The 17,056-nt window shown below is 47.6% G+C and overlaps 6 protein-coding genes across 6 annotated transcripts, besides 4 other annotated features; all 6 read right to left on the minus strand.

Moving 5' to 3' along the window:
• Window positions 1-17,056: part of a sequence feature (sequence corresponds to BAC RPCI93-6C8) that runs on past both edges of the window.
• Tb927.7.3830 (kinesin K39, putative) lies at window positions 32-5,443 on the minus strand (the record flags this gene model as incomplete). Its single annotated transcript, XM_840913.1, has 1 exon — window positions 32-5,443. The coding sequence occupies one exon, from the start codon at window positions 5,441-5,443 to the stop codon at window positions 32-34; it is 5,412 nt and encodes a 1,803-aa protein (XP_846006.1).
• Window positions 32-6,233: a sequence feature (Repetitive protein. Number of repetitive motif uncertain.).
• Tb927.7.3840 (kinesin-like protein, fragment, putative) lies at window positions 5,843-6,004 on the minus strand (the record flags this gene model as incomplete). The annotated part of the gene is made up of 1 exon (XM_840914.1): window positions 5,843-6,004. One exon carries the CDS (start codon window positions 6,002-6,004, stop codon window positions 5,843-5,845), a length of 162 nt encoding a protein of 53 aa, XP_846007.1.
• Tb927.7.3850 (hypothetical protein, conserved) lies at window positions 6,234-9,218 on the minus strand (the record flags this gene model as incomplete). The annotated part of the gene is made up of 1 exon (XM_840915.1): window positions 6,234-9,218. One exon carries the CDS (start codon window positions 9,216-9,218, stop codon window positions 6,234-6,236), a length of 2,985 nt encoding a protein of 994 aa, XP_846008.1.
• Window positions 9,731-10,450, minus strand: Tb927.7.3860 (hypothetical protein, conserved; the record flags this gene model as incomplete). Its single annotated transcript, XM_840916.1, has 1 exon — window positions 9,731-10,450. The coding sequence occupies one exon, from the start codon at window positions 10,448-10,450 to the stop codon at window positions 9,731-9,733; it is 720 nt and encodes a 239-aa protein (XP_846009.1).
• Window positions 10,695-10,714: a microsatellite.
• Tb927.7.3870 (hypothetical protein, conserved) lies at window positions 10,821-11,654 on the minus strand (the record flags this gene model as incomplete). The annotated part of the gene is made up of 1 exon (XM_840917.1): window positions 10,821-11,654. One exon carries the CDS (start codon window positions 11,652-11,654, stop codon window positions 10,821-10,823), a length of 834 nt encoding a protein of 277 aa, XP_846010.1.
• Window positions 11,828-11,848: a sequence feature (AT_rich).
• On the minus strand, window positions 12,626-14,956 carry Tb927.7.3880 (protein kinase, putative; the record flags this gene model as incomplete). Its single annotated transcript, XM_840918.1, has 1 exon — window positions 12,626-14,956. One exon carries the CDS (start codon window positions 14,954-14,956, stop codon window positions 12,626-12,628), a length of 2,331 nt encoding a protein of 776 aa, XP_846011.1.

Consider the following 17,056-nt stretch of genomic DNA (forward strand, 5'->3'; position numbering starts at 1 on the left):
AGTACATCTTTAAAAACATAAAAACCAAACACTATTTTCCAATATTAATTATCTTTCGCGTTAACTTATAAGGTTCTTCGCCAACGACGAAGCCACTCAACAGTTTCCTCCTTAAATAACTTAAGCGAATATTCAAAACAGCGCACTCCCTCTCAAAAACATCCAACCTCTGTTGAAGTTCATTCCGTTCAGCCTCCACAGTTTCCAGATTACGCTCCACAGCAGCTCTCGCATCCTCGGAATTACGAAGTTGCGATTTCAGATCATTGCTTGTAGCGTCCAACCTCTGTTGAAGTTCATTCCGTTCAGCCTCCACAGTTTCCAGATTACGCTCCACAGCAGCTCTCGCATCTTCGGAATTACGAAGTTGCGATTTCAGATCATTGCTTGTAGCATCCAACCTCTGTTGAAGTTCATTCCGTTCAGCCTCCACAGTTTCCAGATTACGCTCCACAGCAGCTCTCGCATCCTCGGAATTACGAAGTTGCGATTTCAGATCATTGCTTGTAGCGTCCAACCTCTGTTGAAGTTCATTCCGTTCAGCCTCCACAGTTTCCAGATTACGCTCCACAGCAGCTCTCGCATCTTCGGAATTACGAAGTTGCGATTTCAGATCATTGCTTGTAGCGTCCAACCTCTGTTGAAGTTCATTCCGTTCAGCCTCCACAGTTTCCAGATTACGCTCCACAGCAGCTCTCGCATCCTCGGAATTACGAAGTTGCGATTTCAGATCATTGCTTGTAGCGTCCAACCTCTGTTGAAGTTCATTCCGTTCAGCCTCCACAGTTTCCAGATTACGCTCCACAGCAGCTCTCGCATCCTCGGAATTACGAAGTTGCGATTTCAGATCATTGCTTGTAGCGTCCAACCTCTGTTGAAGTTCATTCCGTTCAGCCTCCACAGTTTCCAGATTACGCTCCACAGCAGCTCTCGCATCTTCGGAATTACGAAGTTGCGATTTCAGATCATTGCTTGTAGCATCCAACCTCTGTTGAAGTTCATTCCGTTCAGCCTCCACAGTTTCCAGATTACGCTCCACAGCAGCTCTCGCATCCTCGGAATTACGAAGTTGCGATTTCAGATCATTGCTTGTAGCGTCCAACCTCTGTTGAAGTTCATTCCGTTCAGCCTCCACAGTTTCCAGATTACGCTCCACAGCAGCTCTCGCATCCTCGGAATTACGAAGTTGCGATTTCAGATCATTGCTTGTAGCATCCAACCTCTGTTGAAGTTCATTCCGTTCAGCCTCCACAGTTTCCAGATTACGCTCCACAGCAGCTCTCGCATCCTCGGAATTACGAAGTTGCGATTTCAGATCATTGCTTGTAGCGTCCAACCTCTGTTGAAGTTCATTCCGTTCAGCCTCCACAGTTTCCAGATTACGCTCCACAGCAGCTCTCGCATCCTCGGAATTACGAAGTTGCGATTTCAGATCATTGCTTGTAGCGTCCAACCTCTGTTGAAGTTCATTCCGTTCAGCCTCCACAGTTTCCAGATTACGCTCCACAGCAGCTCTCGCATCCTCGGAATTACGAAGTTGCGATTTCAGATCATTGCTTGTAGCGTCCAACCTCTGTTGAAGTTCATTCCGTTCAGCCTCCACAGTTTCCAGATTACGCTCCACAGCAGCTCTCGCATCCTCGGAATTACGAAGTTGCGATTTCAGATCATTGCTTGTAGCATCCAACCTCTGTTGAAGTTCATTCCGTTCAGCCTCCACAGTTTCCAGATTACGCTCCACAGCAGCTCTCGCATCCTCGGAATTACGAAGTTGCGATTTCAGATCATTGCTTGTAGCGTCCAACCTCTGTTGAAGTTCATTCCGTTCAGCCTCCACAGTTTCCAGATTACGCTCCACAGCAGCTCTCGCATCCTCGGAATTACGAAGTTGCGATTTCAGATCATTGCTTGTAGCGTCCAACCTCTGTTGAAGTTCATTCCGTTCAGCCTCCACAGTTTCCAGATTACGCTCCACAGCAGCTCTCGCATCCTCGGAATTACGAAGTTGCGATTTCAGATCATTGCTTGTAGCGTCCAACCTCTGTTGAAGTTCATTCCGTTCAGCCTCCACAGTTTCCAGATTACGCTCCACAGCAGCTCTCGCATCCTCGGAATTACGAAGTTGCGATTTCAGATCATTGCTTGTAGCGTCCAACCTCTGTTGAAGTTCATTCCGTTCAGCCTCCACAGTTTCCAGATTACGCTCCACAGCAGCTCTCGCATCCTCGGAATTACGAAGTTGCGATTTCAGATCATTGCTTGTAGCATCCAACCTCTGTTGAAGTTCATTCCGTTCAGCCTCCACAGTTTCCAGATTACGCTCCACAGCAGCTCTCGCATCCTCGGAATTACGAAGTTGCGATTTCAGATCATTGCTTGTAGCGTCCAACCTCTGTTGAAGTTCATTCCGTTCAGCCTCCACAGTTTCCAGATTACGCTCCACAGCAGCTCTCGCATCCTCGGAATTACGAAGTTGCGATTTCAGATCATTGCTTGTAGCGTCCAACCTCTGTTGAAGTTCATTCCGTTCAGCCTCCACAGTTTCCAGATTACGCTCCACAGCAGCTCTCGCATCCTCGGAATTACGAAGTTGCGATTTCAGATCATTGCTTGTAGCGTCCAACCTCTGTTGAAGTTCATTCCGTTCAGCCTCCACAGTTTCCAGATTACGCTCCACAGCAGCTCTCGCATCTTCGGAATTACGAAGTTGCGATTTCAGATCATTGCTTGTAGCGTCCAACCTCTGTTGAAGTTCATTCCGTTCAGCCTCCACAGTTTCCAGATTACGCTCCACAGCAGCTCTCGCATCTTCGGAATTACGAAGTTGCGATTTCAGATCATTGCTTGTAGCATCCAACCTCTGTTGAAGTTCATTCCGTTCAGCCTCCACAGTTTCCAGATTACGCTCCACAGCAGCTCTCGCATCTTCGGAATTACGAAGTTGCGATTTCAGATCATTGCTCGTAGCATCCAACCTCTGTTGAAGTTCATTCCGTTCAGCCTCCACAGTTTCCAGATTACGCTCCACAGCAGCTCTCGCATCCTCGGAATTACGAAGTTGCGATTTCAGATCATTGCTCGTAGCGTCCAACCTCTGTTGAAGTTCATCCCGTTCAGCCTCCACAGTTTCCAGATTACGCTCCACAGCAGCTCTCGCATCCTCGGCTTGCCTTGCTTTGTTGGTTATTGCGGCTTCTGATTGTTTTGTGGTATCAAGTTGTTTTTTTGCTTCTTCTATTTCTTTTTCTAACATTAGAATTTTTTGTTCTAGTTTTTTTGTCATCTGGTGTTGTTCCATCTGAAATAATTTATGATTTTTTTCCATTGCGGCTCTTTGGTCGAAATGATGCTGGTTACATTTGGTAAGTTGAGTCTCAACTTCAGTGCCCACCGCCGTTAGTAGCTCTGCCTGCCAAAGATTGTGCATGCCAATAGTTGTAAGGAGGTGATTTATTGTTTTAATGTGACGATGTTCTGTTTCTTCCAGTTTCAGGTCGAGAAACTGGGCTATCTCTTCAAGTTCATTTCTTTCAAGTCGGAATACCTCGAGGTCGCTGAGAATTCGTTGTTGTGCCTCACACTCTTCAAGCAGCTTTTGCATGCGGTGAGAAAGTTCCTCGTTCTGTTGCTGTAATTCTGTATGCTTTTCTGAGGACTGCTGTGAATTACAAAGTGCAGCGCTCAATTGCTCCTGCCTTTCACGAAGGATGTGTAGTGCTTCCTCTCGTGAATGACGCTCTTGCTCAAGTTCTGACATCACCCTGGACAATTGTTGTTGACTGCTCAACATTTCAGCATCTTTCCTCTCTCTAATCCCCTCTATCTCTGCTCTGTGTTGCCGCACCTTCTCTAAGAGCTCCTGTTCTCGCTGTGCATACTCATCTTTCAAACGCTGACTCATTTCTTCATGATATTCAGCGCGGCGTTTCGACTCTTCAACCTGCCGTTCGAGCTCAGTAGCCTTGATCAGGAGTTCCTCACGCTCCACCTCGGTTGCATACAACATTTTCTCACGAATTATATTCTTCTCTCGTTCCTTTTCCAGTGCATGAAGGTCAGCAGCACGCTTCTGCGCTTCCGCCTCGAGAAGCACAAGCTTCTCCTCCAGCTCACGGACGTACGTGGGGTCCTTACCTTTGATGTCTTGCCGCATTTGCTCCATCTGTTCCTCAAGTTCACGAATACGACGCGCGCGGGGGTCCTCATTGACTCTGGTCATGTTTACGATATCACGGGCACGTGATGCGTATCGTAGCGTGCTCAGAGTTTCCTCGTAGTTCAGAGCACTCGGGCTCACCGTCGCGATCATAAAGGTCTTCGAGTTCCCACCGAGTGAATCTTTCAAAATGTATGTAAGCTTAGACTCCCGATAAGGTGGTGTCGACCATTGTGATGATTTATTCTTCGCCATATCTGCCAGCATATCGATCACGCGCCCGAGTGTTGTCAATGAGAGATTAATATATCGTGCCTCGTTAAACTGCTGCCCAACAACCTCTGATTGCGCAACGCGCTCAGATCCAGCAAGGTCCACCAAGTTCATTCGGCTACTCATCCCGGCGGTGGTGATCACTTGCCCAGATGCCGTTTGTGTAGACCGCTCCTCATGTAGTATCAACATGAAGATAGCATGGCTCCTGCTGCTGCGGTCGTTCATCTTCGTTGAGGCCGTGTGTCGCACACGATTCCCCAACTCGATCAGTTCCACAACTTCCTCCACAGACGACACCTCTTGCAGTCTCTGTCCTTCGATAAAAACACCCATCGTGGGATGTTCACGCACATCAACGAACACATCCTCCCTCGATCCCTTCCGCCGCCGAGCCAGGAGGTCAGACACACGCTCGTTATACACTTCAACATACCCAACTGTCACCTTCCACCTTGAGTGGCCCTTTCCTTCGATTCGAGCACGCTTCTCGAATATCTCTAGGCAAAGACGCGGTATCACCCCAGCATCCACACCGGACACAGAACCCGGATCTCCTCCCATCATTGTGTACGTCTTACCACTTCCCGTTTGTCCGTAAGCAAAAAGACATGAGTTGTACCCGTTGAAGGCATGCATCACAAGTGGGCGACCAATCGCTTCATACACTTCCAGCTGCCCCGCGGGCGGGAGACCACCCTCATCGGTACAACCACAGGAACAAAAAATGTTGTCAAATTGGAATGTTTGCGCCCGTGGGCACTGACTACTTTTTGAGTGGTGATCAATCAGCGTTATGGTCGAATACGATGTATTGGCTCGGAGTGCGAGTTTGTGCGTTCCCGACATTTCTGAAGTGTTTTGCGGCCGTACTCTTACAGCTACTTTAATAGACTCATCGCACGCGTTCGTCGTCATTTCGGTTGTTGTTAATGAGTTCCTACTTTCGTCGGTCATCGTTGAGTTATTTTTTCCCGAGTTTTGTTCCCCTGCCCTCCTTATATTACTTATCATTTATACGATATTGAAGTCTACTTGTGTGATGGGTGTCGCTCGTTGGGAGGAATGTGCCCAATCTCCCTTCAAAGGCTGTTTTGTTATTAGACCTTCAACACCTGTCACGGTGTATTGTGGCGACACACGGGGAAGGCAATCTAAAAAAAATAAACTGACGGGAGGTGAAGAATTTAATGGGGCTACAAAATAATTGTAAAGGCCATCAACAAAGAGGAGAGAGGCACAGCTATGCCCATTTTCCGTCGTTGATATTCGTGACGTGTGGCCACGGGCCAACACAGTAGGTAATAAGACACTGACTACAACCCACGTATGACTTGAATTCCTCCCGGACGCCACTTTCGAAGTATATCGGATCTGGAGGAAGCCTAAAATGTTTTCCAATCTCGCACAAACCTAGCCGTGCCCGCTATTGCGCCAAGATCCAGGTAGCGGTATCACCCCAGCATCCACACCGGACACAGAACCCGGATCTCCTCCCATCATTGTGTACGTCTTACCACTTCCCGTTTGTCCGTAAGCAAAAAGACATGAGTTGTACCCGTTGAAGGCATGCATCACAAGTGGGCGACCAATCGCTTCATACACACATCCAGCTGGTGATCCCACTTTTTTGAAACACACGCAGGACCATTCGTTAATCTTGCAAATCAGACCTCTCCAGCAGTAAACAGGAGAAAGGGGGCGAGCTGCGGTTTAAAGTGCATACAAAAACGCTGAGACATGGACATTCGGAAGAAAAGTGATTTCGTAGCTTTTCTCAAATGGCCGGCCGATTGTATAGACTCTACACTCGCCGAGGCGCAGAAGAACCGTCCACCGCCTCAAGAGGGGTAGCCGCGCCGCCATCCCATAAGAACCTCAGAGCTCTCTGCACTGAACACATGGTAAGGATGTAGGAGGCTTTGCGTTGAAGACCGCCCTGCGGCTGAAGTCCAGAAACAAGTGAAAGTGGATCGTGTGATTCACTGGAGCCACAGTGAACCGGGGTACCAGCCACTGTATCGCGTGGATCACGAAGCTCATAATACCATGCCCGTAGCAAAGTGTAGCGTATACGCTCAAATAACTCCTCGATGCTCGACTTCAAATTGAGTTTTGGGGGTTTAATGGAGCAGAGGTTGCAGTTGGTGTAGTGAAGAACGTCGGTTTTCAGTTCCTCTTCCACAGCCAAAAAAAGTTGCTCCTTGCTCTCTCTGCATGGCAAACCCTCAAGGGCAGCAGGACCGAGAGGTAACCGCAGAAATGCAAAACGACAGTTCTTTGATATTTCTTCACCTGCATGGTCCGACAACCACTTTGTTGCAACCGCCCACGATATGTTGGCGTTTGAGGATAACCAGTGGAGCAGCATCGGTGGGAAAACGGCGCGCGCACCACACTTTTTGAGTGACCTACTCAGGTTACCGCTTGCCTTCAACACCCCAGCCTTTGTCACACTTTCACTTGTAGCTGTGTGGCCCCACTCGGTTCTTGCCTCTTCATGTTGTGTCATCGCCTTCATAGTCCAGAAGAGCCAGACAACGAGGACCGGTTCATCAAAGAGGGTGGATGGAATCTCTGACAACAGCTTTAGCCACTGAAGCGCATCGTCATGGCACCCACTTCGGGGCGCTTTGTCGCATCCTTTAACTAGTCCCAGACTCGCAACAGCCATGGTAAACGAGTCAACAGCTCCCTCGATGGCAAGGTACGTGCGGGAGTGTTGATGAAGTGCCTCCGGTACCTCCTCACACTTCCCCCTCAGTGGTGTGGACCCGCCTCCCCTAATTGCATCGATAGTGAGGCGAAACAAAACAGCAGCATCGCCGGGACGCTGACGCTCCGTGATCATGTAACAGATGACGTCGAAAAGCAAGACGGGCATTTCCACCACAAGTTCGGGCACGTCCCCCTCCAGTAGTGGCTCCTTACACATGGATAAAAGTAGATCGACAACTTGTGGGTACCGTGGTTCGCCTACAAACTCCAGAAGCTCAAAAAGGAGGTGTTTCCTGTCGCCGGAGTACAACTTTTGCGAAAAATACTTTCTCATTACCCCGACTGCCTCTTCAGGTCTACACCGCTCGTTTTCCTTGCACAAAGCGGCAACCTCAATGCAAGCCTGGCGTACAGAAAATTCTTCAGCTACCCTATGAAATCCACCCCTGCGAAGGGTATCCACCACTACCTCTTGCACATGCAAGCCAAGGGCAAAGTTGCACGGCAGCAACCGCTTTTCTACAACCTCTTCTCTGAAAAGAGAAGGTGTTAGTCGGGCAGCTAGCGCAGCAACAACCTCGGGACAGAGCAAGGCCGCAAACGATGCGCACGACAAGCAAGCAGCAGAGTCACTGCATCCAGCGGACAAAAGGGATGACCAGTCATCCAGCATCTTGAGTACGTCTTCTGACGCTGACCCTTTGGCGATTAATCGAGTAAGGAGCAACAATTTTGACGCAATGTGGGGCGACTGCCGCCCCGCGAGCGGCCGAATCAAATAGGGGTTGGCCCATGTTTGTGCTAATCGGGCACAAAACGCGAAGTCGGCACCACGTGTGGCCACCTCCACTAGTCGGTGAAAAACTTCTTCTTCCTCCGCCTGCACATCTCCTCTTCCCTCCACGGCAAAAGCCGTGAGGCCGACAAACTGCAGGACCTCAAGACTGCTCTCCTCCAGCATCAGTTTCATGCGTAAGGGAGTGAGGTCAGATGCACAGTTCCCATACTCTCCCCCAGAGTTCCCATCCGCCGCCATTGTTAACCACGGAATCCTCTCATCTCTCTCCACAGTGTCAGTGCCACCAACAGCGCACTCAGGGGGTAAGGGGTAATCGGACGAAGCTGGGGAAAGCATCCTCGCTAACGCACACCTCGGTTCAGCTTTCCCCTTGAGCATACTCCAGTACGTCTCCCATTCCGTTAACAGCATGCCCATCAACGGCGCCAACGAAGGGGGTTCGATACACTTCCGGTAGTGCACATCGTGACCCATCTTCGTCAGCACATATTTGACCTCGCAGCGTGTGTACATTTTGTGAAGCTCGATCAGATATGAGTTTAAAAGATTGTAATGATGCAGGTTGTGAACAGTCCGCAAAACATCCGGCCATCGACCCCTTTGACCGTTATGTTCAAGGGATAAATTGATGATGACACAAGGGGCCGAAAGAACGGACAGCAGACCTTTCAAGAACACACATCGGTCCTTATCTTCTTCGTGATCCAAAAAGCGCCCACCACTGGCGTCGGCACTCGTTTTTCCATCTGCGCGTGCTTGCGATGAGTTCCTCAGCTTCCTCACGGCAAATTGCAGTCTATGATACAGTGGTCTAAGTGTCGACTGGTGTTCGGCACATCGAAGCAAAAACAATGTCGCAAACGGCAGTTCCAAGTCGGAAACATCATTAGCAATGCAGTGGATCGAATTCGACTCCTTCATTGATGCAGGCTTTGGGGGCGCCCCGTCCAGAACAGCGTCGCCACGAGGAGGAAGAAAAGGAATGGAACAATGCCTGACTGAGTCGCATGACACAGAATCACACGAGTCTCCGGAAGATACACTACGTAGCTGAAGGTAGAGAAAAAATATGGCTTCGGCAGCGACAGGGAGACGTCGCTTGTGCAAAAAGTCATAACAAGTAAGTGCGGACCTCCAGCAATGCATTCGCGCGCATATGAGCTCCGTCGTTGACAATGTCCAATGCGGCCGTGAGGTACCTACTTTGGGCAACCCTCTGCCGTGCAACATCAATTTCAAAATACCATGCAGTGGTGTTTGGGGAAATGGCATAGCAGGCACATACTAAAGCTTTATGCGCAGCAGTGCCCCGGTTCCTCTTCCTATATTACCTCTAATCCCTTCGTGAGGTGGCCACAATGTACCTATGAGACGATAATTGGGTAATTACGGAAACGAGCGCTATTAAAGAGGTCAAACAAGCATTTCTTCGTTAGCGCACACGCTCACATGAACAAGAAAAAGGTTAGCAGTATCGGCGCGCTAGGCCCCTCAGGGTGAAGCAGTCGAGCGAAATGTGGTGAGAAGGGTTGGCTCGGTAAATTGCAATGTCGTGCCTTTCTGGATGAAAGTGATGCCAGCAGCACCCCCAGCTGTTGGAGTTTCCGTAAAACTAGCTCTCCGCACGGTGGTGCTCTGCAAAACAGAGGCGGGGCATAAGGCAGCGCATTCCCGAGGGAACAAAACACGCGTACACACGCATAAGTCAAAGCAACCAGACACAGCCCGCTGATGTAACCTCACATCCGAAAGCCGGAACCGCTTGCAATATGCCATCCTCGCGGTTAGTTGTTCTTTTTAACGACAGCCTTGGCCTCGGTAGTACCAACTTGCCTCCGATCCGCAGCTTTGTACAAAATACACTGCATTACGATGACAAAATTAAGGAAAACGACAACGCCAAACTGTGTTAGCATGATGTCCCTGCCCTTGTCGGAAGGAATGTTGTGAAATGTTGTTAACAGACGCGAGATACCCCCAGACATAGCCAGGAAAAAAGTCAAAGCAGACAATTGACCTGTTGATTTGTTCTGATAATTTATCACTATCTGAGGTATGCGACTACCGAGCGCGAAAAAAATTTGTAGACGCAACATCCCTTCATGGATATTTCGAGGAGCATACCCAGCCGACATAAAAACTAGCAGGAAAACAGCAACAATAAATACTAGCACAGTAATGAGTAGTTTTCTCTGCATACACCCAACGATAAGTAGGAGCAAAAACATCTCGATCATTATGAGGGTACTTTCGCCGTAGTCTTTAAACATTAACGACCGTGCAATACCCCAGCTACTCGATATAACACAAGACATCAGTTCGACAACAAGTGATATAATTGATATACCGTCAGCGCTGTGATTCCGCAATATCTTTACTATCTGCGGTAGCTTCAGTAGGACAGATCCAAACACAATGCCATATGGGAGAATTGTGGCCAGCATTTGTCTCATAATCACTTCGACTCCACCTACCTCATCTCTGCCCAGATATTTTTGTTGCATACCTCAGGCTCTCAATATCGGAACAGATTCTCTTCCGGTATCAACTGGTGTGATTTACCTGCTCACGTCCCAACACAGATGCACCTTGAAGACTTTAAGTATAGCAGTTGCCCCTTTTCACAAAAAAGGAAAGTATTAGTAGTAACAATAATGGTGAAGAGAGAGTAACGATTCACACAAAAACACTTTAAGACAATCAGCGGATAAAACGCGGCGAAACCACGATGGCGTGCAGTATTTTAAAATATATATATATATATATATTAAACGCCAAAACAGTTGAAGAAGCCTACTACGAGAGCGGAGTCAAGAGGAAACGAGCCAGGACAATACAAATGATATACCCTCCACCTTTAGTCACAGTGGTTAATCAAAGCTCATCAAAGTCTACTTTCGCATCCATGATGCGGATTGCCGACATCATGCCCCTCAGCAGGGATTTCGCTCTGCCGTAAAAATGTATATGAGCACTGTCATGATCTAATCCGTTATTAAACACGGGCATGACACTACCATTGTGTGGAAATAAGAAAAGGACCCTAGGATAGTACTCACCCTGTGGTGACATAGCTTTGATCATTTCATCTTCACCTTTACCATTCTGCTTTGTTCTCCGCTTATTGCCACGTAACCGGGGGTGAATTTCACCAAACGCAGGCCGCGGATAAGGAGAACTACGCAATATTTCATCCACTGTTTCAGCGCTTACCATAGTCATGTACTCGCTCAAAAGCTCAAACTCGGGGCTCACCCCAAGTTCCTCAATTAACATACGACACGCAGGACAATTTTCCTTGTGGAAAAAAATAAACACAGGCAGGTGACAGAGCGCAATGGGTGACTGAGATCTTGATGTTGCCAACAGATGTAAGTCACGTTGGCCATCGTATGTATCATTAGCATTTACATCCCCCGAGAAACCATTTGACAACACGGTACAGCGTGCAACAGAAACTCGGTGGACCAATTGCGGCCAGTTCACCCACGGTATGTGCCCAGTATGTCTGACTAACGTAGAACTCGTGGAGCTGGTGCCACTCCTCGTGTTTTGGGTTCCATGACCCCTATAGTTGGGTTCAAGCATTTCTCCGAAGATAGAAGACCCCCACAACATCAAGATTACTAAAAAATTAATGAGCATGTTCTTCAATGTATCGGTGAAAGGGGGAAGAAAGCCTAATATACAGGTATTATATTGACGCATACAAAAATATACAACTCCTCTTTCGGTTTCTTTTAAACACAAAATTATGAATGCACAAAATGCAAAATTGGGAAATTTCTCGGACTTAGTCAAAAACAGCAACCAGTAGGACAGAGTTTTTTTTTTATATTTCTGCCGGATAATAACAACAATTGCTCTATAACATAGAAGGCAATTTTATATATAATATATATGTGCCACCTTTAATTATGGTGGCACAACGGAAGGACAAATTGATTCCTTCTTCAACGAGCAGCATCCACATAACTAAGAGTTAAAACACCATCGTTTGGCAATACTTCCCCTTCTTACCCACTGTCTGTCTATGTTATCGGTAGCAATCCGACGTATACCCAAGTCCAAAATACGAAGTTCAGCGGTATCACACTGCTACAAACAAGAAAAGTTCATGATATCATGAAGTATGCACATTACAGCAATCTCTTATTTATTCTGTGACAAATAAAAGACGGAATAAAAAAGAAAGCAGGTCGCTAAAAAATGGAACGACTGTGAAACTCCTTCCATCCGGTGGTGAGTGCGACCGCAAATCAAAATTGAAGAGAGGGAGGAGCCAAATAAAAGAAAGATGGGGTGGGCGCATTTGTGTCGCCGGATTGAAGGGAAAAAAAACAACCCCGGTAGCGGCTAAAAGAGATAACGTATCCTTTCCCTTGTGTGTTTCAAGTGTCCGCACTTCGTTTACTTCCACAACAGTCAAATGATATATTGGGGCACAAGCTACTCAACTGGCTACACATGTGCAGGGAAACAGCTGAAAAAAAAAATGTGTAACTCTTTGTCCCAATGCTTGTATTCCACTGACTTGTGTTCCCTCGGGGGGAGGGGGGAGGGACCATCCTTCCTAAATATCTTCTTAACCCATTATTCTCCTACACGTCGGACAACCGGGGGCGGAGATCAGTACAATGTAACAATACAAACAAATGCAATAATCGTTTGTGTGTGCTTCAATCAACCTGCGCCAAAAAGGGGTGAGAAAGAAGGTCCTTGCTCCGTGGACGCGCCTTGTGATCAAGAGTTAGACACGCCTCAACAAATGATATAAAGGCGCTATCAGTGACGTTATGAGCAGCCAATTTTTCCCTAAGAACTCGATACGGGCGCTCTTCAGAGATAAGACTCTCCGTATCCCGGGTACCGTTGTTTTCCGCATCTGTACCTTCGGCATCTGGGTTCTTGATGCCCGATGACTGCGGCACTGGCGTGTACAAATAGTAATATGAAGAATCTTCTCCGGGATCATCCCCGTCCTTATTACCTTGTTCGTAGATACAGCCAAATTTATTTATAAATTTAGAAGTATGCCGACCTTCCCACAACATCCGTCTGGGAAACGGGCGGCCGCAGACATAAACAATACGAGCAAGCATTTCCGGCACTGTCTCAGATGTGAACAATACTTCTCCTGTCACAAGCTCCGCCAAAATTGCCCCAAGAGACCATACATCGATCCTCCCATCATAATCACATCCCAGGATAACTTCTGGAGCACGGTAACTTCTGCTTTGGATGTAAGAGCTTAAATGATCGCTCAAAAAACAACTACTTCCAAAATCAATCACCTTTATTAAGCACCGTCTGTGGGAAACAAATAAAATATTTTCTGGCTTCAGATCCGCATGAATCAAGCTTAAACTGTGAACGTATGTTAGGGCCTCTGTGATTTGTCGTGCAATGCGGCGCAACCTTGGTATGGTAAAGTAAAATGTTTCCTCTTCCTCGCGATTATACTTGGAATATTCGTAAAGGTTATCCGATAGCAATTCCGTCACCAACATCGTATGTTCCTTGTAGTAAAAGCTGTCAATCAACCGAATGACATGGGCTTTATCAGGATCCTTGTATTTGTTTATTAGCGTCAGCAAGCGTATTTCATCCAGCGACTGATCAAAAAAGTCCTTGGAGTTGTTGATTATTTTGAGGCAAACTTCGACATAACCAACAACTTTCCTTTTCTTTGCATCGTTTGAAACACCACCATTCTCGGTATCGACACACCGGTTTTGCGCATCTGTGGTTGCGGTCCTATCCTTATCCTCTACTTTGACGTCATCCTCATATATGGGTTGAGAAAGGTCATAGCATCGCACCGCACGGCTAAATGTTGCTTTCCCCAACATCTCCACTATCTGGTAACGGTCAGCCACAATTGTACCGCGTTCAATCGGAAATGTCTTCTCCTCTTCAAATCCAGTTTTTATGGGATCCATGATTACACGAAGGTTGAAACTCCCCATGGTCACAGGTGCCTTGCCTTCCTTAGCCAAACGTCGAAATTCTTGTCTTCTTTCCTCCCTAGCTCGAACAGCATCAAACATCACTCCTCGCTCCAGTTCCACTACAAACTCAAAGGGTGATACTGGTTTGAAGCGCGAACGTTCAGCATCCGTCGTTGCGCACTCATCGTATTTGTATCCGACAAAGTCTTTAACGGTGACGTGCGCTGGTCTTTTAGACGATGAAAGTCCACCACGACGAATTGTCTCCGAAAATGTTTTGCTCAAGAAACGAGCCTGACCCTCAGTAATTCCGCCACCAAATGGAAATGAAGGAACACGGTATACTTTTTTCGTACCAACAACTGCTGCATCATCCATGTAATCACTTTCTTTGTCCTCATCTTTATCCTCGCTACTATCCTCAACAGCTTCCCCCGTTTCGGAGTGAAGAAGCAGTGGTTCAGGCTGCCAGGTACAGCCACTTATGTCCTGATAAAGTGCGGGGTCCACAGCCTTAAAAACAACTTGAGTTTTGACACCGTCGTAGACATTATCATCAGAATCAGCCGAAAAGTCTGCTCCCATCGTACAAGCGCTGAATAACTGCGCCTTCGAATTAGGATAGAATCCACCTAAATCATGGCCGTCTTCACCACAGGCTTCCGGAGAACAAGAAGTTACCTCCGCTTCCGTATCATCTAATTCGCTTTCGCAAAACTCGGCAGCGTCACCTGAAACCTTTTTTGCGTAGCAGTTACCGGGTTTCGCATTGTTTGCAGTAGCCCCACCACTAATTCCACCTCCTCGCGTTACGGGGAACTCGCAAATTACATCATTGTGGCCCTGAGTCCTTTGTTGCCTCGCAGGGTGTTTGGTCAGTGGCGCTGTTGACTCCAGGACACTTAAAAGAGCATCATACGACTTACAACTTTCCACGTTACGGGACCTTCGACGGATAGCTTCAGTGGATTCCAACATCGACTTTGCGAGCGCCTTTATTTCTTCAATTATGGTGTCGGTTGATGCACCACATCTCTTCAACCCATCAGCGGGTTCCATGGCACTTATATATATACGTCCGAATATATATATATTAGAAATATATACAGCCCGCTTGTTTGCTTCCTTACTGCTACTACTACCTTTAAAGTATAAATCACTTTAACCACGAGTACCGGCGTGGGGAATTTCAAAAAGGTAAGGGTCAATATTTCACGAAACGAACCAAATACGGAGAGGAAAAAGAAAAAAGAAAAAGTTGCTCCCCTTCTTACGTCCCCCTTTTTTTGAGGCACAATCTCCCAGTCAACCTATAAAATAGGAAGCCAAGCGGATGACAAAAAGATGCTCCTCAATTCAGAATTTCGTTATATCATACATAATACGACACTTTAAAAAACGGTATCCATATGCAGCGAGTCTCAGGCACGCAGAGAAAAAACGGATATAACGATTGTAGTCACCAATAAGACCAACATCAAATATATATATATATATAACTTGCACGGAACCTTACCGGTAGATTCGCTAGAAGTAGGAAAAACAGAAGTTAGTGTTCATTTTTTAAAAAAGGGCATCCAAGCACATGTACAAGATGTGGTTTAAAAAACACATACACACAACTAGGCAAGAAAACGAACAGAAAATCGCGATGAGTGGAGCCATTTACGCTTTGTGGATGTTTACGGGAAGCTGCCCAGCAGTAGCCGGTAAATAACAATGTCACGTCTATGACTCCTCAGAAGTAGAATTTCAGGGATGAGCACAAGTCAGAAGAATGCGGTGACAGACGAAAACCAGGAGAGTCAACAGTAGCCTCGCAAGCCCCATAACCACTCGTAAACCAAATTGACCCCCCCCCCCCCCGAAGACAAGCAACGAGACAGACATAACCCCACAGCACTACAGGAGACTGGAATACAAGTTGCCGACGCGGAGCCTTACCGGGAGTTACCTTGGGCCGATGTCGACACATTCGGCACCTCCGTGTGCGGACGTGGCGCCACAACTGCTCCTTAGTAACACCGAAAAAAAGCGGAGCTTTTGCAGGCTCCCCAAAGTCCAAAACTGTAAACGATTCCTTCATTCCTAGACGTTCTGAAAGATCCTTTGTGGGCGCCAACGAGCCACTCCTTAGCAAAGCAACGGCAACAACCAAAAGCTGCATAAGCGACACGGGTCCGATCGAACGAAGAAAAACCAAGCCTTAGTGCACGACGTTCCCAAATTTGCCGCCTGCAGAGAATCGAAGGGCAGCTTTTGTTCGTGTGTCGATGTTTTTGATTTTGTCTTTGTTGAAGCGCAAGCGCTGAATGGCAGAACAGAATCAACAAAGGAAATGGAAAAGATGCCCCACCAGAGGAAACTCGCCTGACGCGACGGCGCCCACCGGCCACACGCAATTTCAACCACAACATCGCCGACGCCAGCTTAGCCGTCCATCGCAGCAGCACCACTAACGCGCACGCAGGTGGATACGACCTCACGTGAATAAAACGGCATCAGTGACGTAGCACTTGTGCATCCGTAAAACTACCGCTGGTGCGCGCTATGCGACACAACGTTCTGAAGGAGCAAAAACCCACCCAAAGACACGCATCACCTTCAACTGCCAGAATCATACACTCAGCGAACACAATAGTCAACCCCAATCCCCGCGGTTGCTCCACTTCCTCACCGAATGGGGATTATTTTTTCGAACCTCGCTTGGAGATGACCCATTGGGGAATCAGGGAGATGTTTAACGGTGTCTACCCACCTCTTAATCAAACAGTGAGGCACATCACTGGCAGATCCAACCAACCATAAGCGTCAGACGGCAAAACACGTCACTTACTGACCGCACACCTTTCTGTAGGTTCCGCGTTTCTGCGCTTTCCAAGCGAATACCGGCCACCAGAAAAGAGAAGGCGCCCCATCATGATGCATTGCCGCGTCTGAGCCTACGAAACTGATCGTGCAAAGCGCAATCCTCATTAGGTGGAAGGATTGTAGCAGCAGACGATCCCGTTGTGGACGAAAGCATTCCTCCGGCAAATGAAAACTCCCCAAGGGATACAAAGCGCTTTTGCTGGCACCGACGACTGCAGCCGGCCGCTTCCCACTTTATTTTGCAGCGACCTCAGACACTCACTTTCCTGTTCGACTGGAAGAAGTTGG

This window comes from Trypanosoma brucei, chromosome 7 (genome assembly GCF_000002445.2).
Source record: "Trypanosoma brucei brucei TREU927 chromosome 7, complete sequence".
Taxonomy (NCBI): Eukaryota; Euglenozoa; class Kinetoplastea; order Trypanosomatida; family Trypanosomatidae; genus Trypanosoma; species Trypanosoma brucei.